Genomic DNA, 8,692 nt, shown 5'->3' with positions numbered 1-8,692 from the left:
CTCCTCCTCCTCCTCCTCTTCCTCGCACTCCCCGCAGCCCTCTCCCGCCGCCGCTCGCCCGGCTCTCCCCTCCGGCGGCCGTGGATGCCGCGCCGCCCGCCGCGCCTCCTCCCCAAGCCTCCCGTCCCCCGGGCGGCCGGCCGGCGGCGCCGGGGCTCCGCGGGTGCGGAGCGGCTCAGCCCCGGCGCGGAGCGGGACTGATGCTGGGAGCGGAGCGGAGCCAGCCGCCCGCGCAGTCCTGCAGGAGGCGTCGGGCGCTGCGCGGCGCTCGGGACCCGGAGCGCTCCTCTCCGCCTCTCCTCGCCCCGCCGGGGGGATTTGGCGCTGTCCTCAGCCCCGCCGCCGCTCGGAGGACGAGGGCGCAGCCGACAAGAGCCGCCGGGGGTTTTGGTGTGAGTGTGTGTGTGTGTGGAATAACTGCGGACATGACTGCGTGGAGGAAATTCAAGTCTCTGCTGGTTTTCTGCGCGGGGCTCCTCACTGCAGCTCAGGGTAAGATTGGGGTTTCTTGCATTAGGGTCTACACCGGATCCGCGCGGGCTGTGGTTACGGCACGGATTCCCCCCGCTAACCGCTCGCATGGGCTCTGCCCTCTCGCCCCCAAGGCTCCCCGAGCCGGGCTCCCATCTCCCTGCCTCCCTCCCTCCGTCTCCCCGTGTCCGCCGGTGCTCCCCGAGGGCTCGGTTCCCGGCCGCCACCTCCCGCGGGGGGCACCGGACCCGGGAGTCGGGCAGCGGCTGCCGCGGTGCCGGCCGGGGAGCCTCGAGCATCCAGCCCGCCCTGGGCAGCGCATCCAGCCCCCCCCCCGGGCAGCGCCGGAGTTTGGGAACACTTCGCTCTCCGCACACGCACCAACGGCACTCGCTGCCGTGCGAGGGACAGTCCCCGGGCTGGCAAGTTTGGCTCTCCCCGCCTCCCCTGCCTTCTCCGTGCTCGGGGGGAGTGGGTGGCCGCCGAGAGCCGCCCCCGCCTGCCTTCGGCCGGCTCCGCACCCCGCGAGTGGCGGGGAGGTGGGGATGCGGGGGGCCGGGGTCCCCCTCTCCGTGCCCGAGGGATGGGGGCTCCTCGCTGCTCGGTGAGGTGGGGAGCGTCTCCCACCCCCGACTGGGTTTCTCCTTAAAATCAATGGGGTGGGAGGGAGGAGAAGCGAGGGGGGTGACGGTGGAGAATTGGGTTACACAACTTCGGTGCTGGCCTCAGCCCCATCACTTGCCTCATCGCTGGAGACAACAACTTGCCCATTATTCACTTCGCCTCTCGTTAGCCCCGTTAGCTTTTTTCGTGCTGGGAGAGGGATGCGAGTGCGTGTGTGCAGGAGCGAGGGAGGGAAGGAGAGAGGCAGGGAGGGAAGGAGGCTGGGAGGGAGGGAGGCTGCTCGCAGCCGAGCACCTGTTCCCGTTACAGCCTCTTCCCTCTCCCACCTCGCTCCCGGCTGTTCCTGCCTGCCTCCGGGAGGACGGGTCCCCTTGCGGTCTGTGCTGTGCGAGGCTCCTTTAACCCTTCCAAGGCGCTTTGCATCGCTCCCATCATTTTATTTTTCTCATTAAAAAAAAAAAAATAATATTTCACTCGCCCTCTGCAGGGGGGAGGGAGGGGAGGAGGATGCGGGAGAGGAGGGGGGCGAGCCCACCGCGGCCCGGGCTGCGGGGCGAGGCTGCCGGAGCCCCTTTCCCCCCCCTCCCCGGGGCCGGGCTCCCGGGAGGCCAGCGCTGCGGGGTGCCCCCCCTTTTTGGCAGCCGGGATCCGCAGGGAGAGGCGGTGGAAGGCCGGCCCGGGCTGCCGGCAGCCGGCCCGGAGCTGTGCCCGGTCCGGGGAAGCTGCTGCGGCTCCGCACCGCGCCTCTGCCCAAATCCTGGCGCTGCCTCGCTTGGCCAGGCAGCGCCGCTCGGCTGCCCCCGGCCCTGCTGTGGTCGCGGGGCGGCTCAGCTCGGCTCTGCCCGGCTCGGTTCGGCTCGGCTCAGCTCTGCTCAGCTCAGCCCGGCACAGCCCAGCTCCCCTTCTCTGAGCAACCCGCATCCCCTCTCCTCCCAACGGAGGGATGCTGCCCGGTGTCCTCGCCCTGCCCAAACTTCCAGCACCCGCCCCGCTGCCTCCCTCCGACCCCCCCGACCACCCCCGGAGCTGCACCCGGCCGCCCCCCGGCCCCGCCGGCTCCCGGGGCGGGCCGACACCCGCGGCTCATTTGTTAAATACACTGTGGCTGGTTCTGTCATTTGACATTTAAGTGTTTTCTTTTCATGGCTGACAGCACATATGAAAAGCTGGAGGCTGGATCATGGTTATTCAGCGGAGATCCGACGTGTTTTGCTTACATACAAAGGCTTTGCCAGGAACACTCGGGCACTGCCTCTGATGCTGCTCTGCAGAATGTAATTATACCTCGCTTAATGTGGAGCAGCAACACACCTACTTAAAGGCTACAAACTGACTTAATATTGAAGTCAAACAACAGGTAGAAGGGGGAACCAGCGGGGACATTTGACATAATTCTTTCCCATTTACCTTCCCGGGCAATTGAGCACAGGTATCTATATTTAGTCAAATGTAATCCTGAGGCTGAAATTACATTTGTAGTTTTGAGAGTGAAAGAACTCCTTCCTTAGTAACGTGGAGAGCATGGGCTTTCAGGAGCACGTACAATTTTAATTAATATATCCCCAGAACTCTTCGTTTTACCTGCCCCTTGGTAACCAAGTCATTTGGTAGTCACTGTGACAGGAATTCACATCGTTTTGAGTTTGTTTGGGCTTATCATGATTTAAAAAAAACACAATAACAACAACAACAAAACTTTGAATTTCTCGAGGTGTTGCCACACGCTTTCCCTTATCTTTCAGTAAAGAAGAGGTGGGCTGATTTTCACATTGTTGCTCATTATGAAAGAAAATGCAAGCCCTCTGTGGCTGTGCAATTGTCTGTAACTTTTAAAGGAAAAAAGAAAGGACTAAAATGAACATATGTCATCTTTCCTTGTGGTAGACTTTAGGTGCAGCTCTGTACATTTCTTTGGACTCGTTTCATCTGACTGAGGCATCTGAGTATTCTGGAAAACATTTGGGAGAACCTTCCCTGTCTACTGTGCTTTAAACATCAAGGGGAATTAGCACGCAGTCCTTCGAAGGAACCACTTGCCCAGAAACTACCCTATCGGAGCAATTATGCCTCAACAACGCAGGCAGCACCATGCTCAGCTCTGCATGTTAAGATGGGCATGTTTATAGAGCCATTTGGTAATTCTAATAGGCTATATCCTCACAAAAGCAAACATAAAAACATCTTGATTTACTTGAAACACCTCTGCTTTTTTTTTTTTTTTTTGATTAAAAAAAACTGCTAGAGAAGAAATGGTAGATTTAATCCAAAATCAGACTAGAATTCAAGATAAAAGATGAAAATGTCTTTCTGCTGTGATCTGAGATCTGTGGACAATCTATTTCCAGTGTAAAAATACAAATTGCGTAATTCTTTAAATCATCCCAGTATGTGTTTTGAAGATCATCTCCTGGACTTTTTAAGATAGCCAGATATAACACCTTCATTGTCACCTAATTGCCAAAAAAAAAAAAAAAAAAAGAGGGGGGGCATAAGCAGGCTTTTTTTTTTTTTTTTTTTTTTTTATGGTACAACTTCAGAGGTATTGTTCAGTTTAATGGAAATAGCAAAGGGAACACATTCCTGTTCTTAAATCAAATCCAGGCAGTGAAAGGACTCCTTCATCTATAGCTTAGCATTTTGTTGTTTTGAGGTTTTTTGTTTGCTTTTTTTTTGTTATTGTTGTTTTTTAGAAATAAAAACCAAAACATTTTATGCACCTTCTGTTTGCTGTTATCACTTTGTCAAAATAATTGCTGTGACTACATCATACAAAGTTCCCACTATGTTTAAGGCCTACTCTTGTTGAACTGTGAATGTTTCTCTCTTTTACAGTCATGTATTTTCTCTCTCTCCATAGCAGTGTTTCTCAAACTGTGAAGCTGGTCTCTCTAGAGAGGCTCCATTCTCTTCCAGAGAAGGCTAAAGCAATTCTAGGGAAAATGAGCTGAAAAAAAAAAAAAAAGAAGAAGAAAGAAAAAAAAAAAAGATCTTTTAAAGAACAGCAGAGCCAGGTGTTGGATACCCAGCTGCAAAACAAAGTGTTTTGTGGATGCATTCCGCACCCCACCTCCAGACCAATGGGGAAATGGCCATGGAAGGACAGAAAACAGAATAGCCAGCTCTGACCACATGATTAAGCTATAATATTCTAATGTTAAAAAATACTTACTTTTTGGTAATTTGTATCTTACCTGATTTTGCATTAAGATATGTCTATAATGTTCTTAACTCCGTATAGGAAGTATGCAAAAACTGAATATAATATGGTGCAGAACATAGCAGTTCAACAAAGATTCCCCTAACAATCACTCCATACCTTTGAAGCCACCAATGAGATTTGAATTGCCACCACCAGCCAGTACCAAGGTTCCCAGTTTCTCTGTGAGTGGAGCAGGATATTGGTGTGAGGAGTTGGTGACAGCCTACAAGGACATGCAGGCATGAGCACACATGAACTTCAGGATGTAGCAAAATCTGTGAGGACAGGTCAGCATCTTCTGCGATCTATAGATATGGGAAACATTATGTGGATTATGTCCTGTTGTTTATTTTACTTACTGTAATTCCCATGACCCTCTACAGAGACATGCAAGATTTTGATCAGGCTTTTTTTTTTTTTTTTTTTTTCGGGGGGGGGGGGGGTGGGTGGGAGCGAGTGGATTTGAAGTTTTTTTTTTTCCCTGCAGAATTCTTTTTCTATGCAAACATGGAATCTAGCTCTTCATCTCTTTATTACTCATTATATAATTGTATCATTACATATGCATTGATGTATGCAAGTTTTTAAAAGACATCTACAGGTCTTCAGCCCCAGTACTATTTACAGCCATTAAAACTTGGCCTCACTGAATTAGAAACAATCTGAAACTTATGCTTATCTGTGAATATTTTAAACAGAAAACAATGCATCCAATATTTACCATGCACCCTAGAAAGGCTGAAAAAAGGTAGGCACCACTGATTTCAACTTCTTGAAGCCATGTCATCCATATGCTGTCACATTAAACTTCCTCTTGCAACCTTTCCTCGGAGAAGTAACTGCTTAATAATGTGGCTGTATAATGCCTCCAATGACATTAAAGATACGATTTAATTCATTTTGCTCAAATCTGTATTGAGCCATCATGTCTCTCTGAACATGATAGCACTGTTGTGCAAGTAAACAGCTGTAGGTGTAAGATCCACCGCAGTATGGTGCTGGGTTCCCTGTAACCACCAGGGGCTGCAGTGTCGAAAGGGGAATTGCTGGTTTAACTCTAGCAGTGAATCAATAGCATAAGTATTTGCCATGATTTCTTCTGAAATTCGACTATACAACTGGATTTCAGTCAGGGTTCCCAAATAAGAAGCTAGTCTCTAGTTATCCATGTGATTGCAAAATTAGGGAGATTCGAATGAGCTAAATTGGATGTTCTTCCAATTTCTGCAGTGAGCAAAGAATGAGAATCATATGGAAATTCTCCTAATGGGTATGAATCAGTTTCTTTTACTTTACTTTTCTACGTCAGATGCAGTTTCCTTTAAACCATTTTTATCAACCAGTAACTTTTGAAATTGAGAAAAAATGCCATTAATGCCTGAGGAAAGCTGCGAGATCTTACTTTGTCCTCACACATCTTTATTCTGGCTAGATGAAAGATTTCATTCAACTATATGATATTTCTATTGCATTCGAGAAAATCTACACTATATTTGTTATCAGCATTTCTCCATGGAATAACTGCTTAAACAAATTACTTGGATTATTGCTAGTGTTATATTGACACACAAAGGCAACATTCATCAGTTGCCTGCATTTAGTAATTGAACGGTAAATGGAAGCACGCATGCACTGAAAACTCTTACAAGAGTAATACTGCATCTTATTGCCAGTAACAAGTATTACTTGCTAGGAGACAAACATTTTTTCTGCATTTCTTACTCATTAAAAAGAGAGAGAGAGAGAGAGGGAGAGAGAGGGAGAATGACAACAGTTTCTTGCCATTTTTACCTGTTGGGCATATTCAGTTAAAAGAGCAGAGCAAGATTTAATCACTGTTATATTGCTTATGATTAACCAGAATTCCTCCTGATTAATCAGAATATTATCAATGATTTGCTTTTAGCAAAAGATAAGCAAAAAGAAAAAAATTCACAATTCCTTGCAATTTAGCAATGTTCTAATTTCCAATATAACAATTAATCACAGTTTGCTACAGCTTTATAATTTTAGATTCTGCATTTTAACAATACATTAATGCATGTTCTGAAATAGTGATTCCTCCTCTTTCAGTTTAATTTTTTGTCATCAGTGTCAAGGAAAAGGTAACTATGCACAGTTGTGTGGCCCTATTCTGCTGCAGTTGAAACTGAAATTTCTGTTGTCTTTGGCAGTATCTGAATTGTCCACTTGTGAAAATATTGCTAATCTGAATAAGGCAAACACAGTAGATACTGTAGCAGAATAGTGGATCCAGATCCTGTTTAATGATTTCTTGTGACCAAGCACTTCTGACAGAGAATCCATGAAAATCCATGAAACACCAAAAAAAAAAAGGGGGGGGGGGGGGGTGACAGGAATATATGAATCCAAGCAATCACCCCTGATAATATTGAAGGGTTTATTTACTTAAAGAAGTAATTTGTTTTTAAACAATTATTTGTATTTCAAAGTATGGCTTTATGTGACCTCTGCCTTGCTTCCTTTTTTTTTTTTTTCTCTTCAATTTTTCCCCTTTTCCTTAAAGAAATTATGAAGGATGATATACAGAGAAACACAGTATCATTTTAGTCCTTGGATGTTCTATGTCTTTCCTACAGTATCCCATGGATACTGAAATACAGAATCATGTTCCCTATTCATGTCTCCATTGTACAGTGGCTTTCCAAAAGAAATGTTTGCAGCACTGCATCTGACAGAGGACTGAATAAATAATAATGAATAAAACTATGTGTGCAGTGTTTGTTTTGCAAACTTGCATAAAATATTGTCAGTGTTTTAACATTACCTTTTGCAGCACCTGCTTCATGCCCTATTCTAAGTTTCAAGGTGATAACTTTCTAATGCAATTTTTGCAACACATGAAATATTTCTTATTTCTTTTCTGAAAGTTTCCTTGTTTTTAATATAGACAGCTATTTCAACACCTAGATTCAATTCCTTTATTGAAATGTTCTTACATTCGGTTGTTTCCACCAGGCTTTTGACATTTGTCAGAAAGCAAATCTGGGGCTAGAGATACATCTTTTCCTCATCCTATGATTTTCAGATCAAATGTAGCCAAGGTATAATACTTCATAAATCATTATTTTCTTCCTGTGACTTGTGTTACTCACAATATCGAGTTCACATGCAAAAACTAAGAGAACACGAACATTCAAACTTTTTTTGCCTACACTGCTGCTGAAACACCAGCAATGTGCAGTGCCTAAAGAGGCTGGCACCACAAACAAGGTGTTTTATTTTTTATATAGTGGTCCAGCAATAGCTTAGGTTTAAAAGCACCTTCACTGTGCTTGCAATGTCTGTTGTTGAAATGGGTCAGGGAGATTGATTCTCTCTGCATAGTGTATCCAAAAATATGTGAAAGAGAACTTAGGTTTGCCTTTGAGCACTGTTCTTGAGGTAGAAGTTGCCTTTTAGGAGTGCACCAGGGCTCACTCTGATCTCATGGTGCATATAAAGTAGATGCCGAGGAATTTGGGATCCATACCAACCCAACAGCATACAGCACAGTTGGAGGTGCAGGCAACATAGCAGTCATTTTGCCAGGGAGCAAGCCGTCAGATATTGCAGAAATATGTGTGAGTTTGGGGAACCTGAGTTGTACTGTACTTTAGAAAAAGAGTGCAGGTGACAGTGACAACAAGAAAACAGGGAGGAGTGATGCTTTTAATGGCATTACGTAAGAAAACAAGCAGCAAATAGGATCATTTTGACCCATTGTTTCTCTTTTTATTTGTCCTGATTGTAGAGATTCTTGCATAACGGTGAAGTTTTTGAAGGGGACATTTTAATAAAATTAAAATAAATGCAAAGAGTTTAACTTATTTTTAGACTAATTTTACATGCTTCTGGTCATGAAACAAATGGTCATGACAAATAACTCTATTCTCACTAATATCTGTGGGATATCAGTGCAGAATCCGACTGCTTCCAAGTGACTAAGTACACTATTTTAGCCTTGCCCCAGCAGCCAGATTCTGTATTGGTATCCTGCTGATGTTTCTTATAATACATGGATTGAGTCATACCAATCATTTTGTGGGGGGAAAAACCGTTTTATTTTTCACTTTTAGAACCTCGGTACAATCAAGCATTTGTTAATATCACAGTCTGTGACCCTCTATATTTGTAGACATTCCTCTTGAGAAATTAAATTGATTTTCTTTATCTTAGCGTGTAAATATCCTCAGCACACACCTTGACCCACTGTTTGCAGTGTCTCTCACGCTGAAGAATGTAGTGCTAATAGATTTTAAGAAGTCAACAGTGGCAGCAGTAGTACCATTTTGATCGTGGGCTGTACTCAGCCATTTATACGTTGTTTACATATGAAACCTTTATAGGGGAAGCTTTATCATGGTATTTATTTATAATACATGTTAATGCTGAAAT

General features: G+C 45.6%; 1 protein-coding gene across 3 annotated transcripts in view; it reads left to right on the top strand.

Moving 5' to 3' along the window:
* The first annotated feature begins 207 nt into the window (after nt 1-207).
* The window catches only part of CSMD1 (CUB and Sushi multiple domains 1), a 1,148,093-nt gene continuing 1,139,608 nt past the window's right edge, over nt 208-8,692 (top strand). For all 3 annotated transcript variants that reach the window (XM_040551456.1, XM_040551454.1, XM_040551453.1), the window contains exon 1: nt 208-492. In XM_040551456.1, coding sequence (XP_040407390.1) covers nt 426-492 — 67 coding nt within the window. In that variant the 5' untranslated portion in view covers nt 208-425. The remainder of the gene's footprint in view (nt 493-8,692) is intronic.

This window comes from Cygnus olor, chromosome 3 (genome assembly GCF_009769625.2).
Source record: "Cygnus olor isolate bCygOlo1 chromosome 3, bCygOlo1.pri.v2, whole genome shotgun sequence".
NCBI lineage: Eukaryota > Metazoa > Chordata > Aves > Anseriformes > Anatidae > Cygnus > Cygnus olor.
This window is presented reverse-complemented; position numbering and strand designations above follow the sequence as displayed.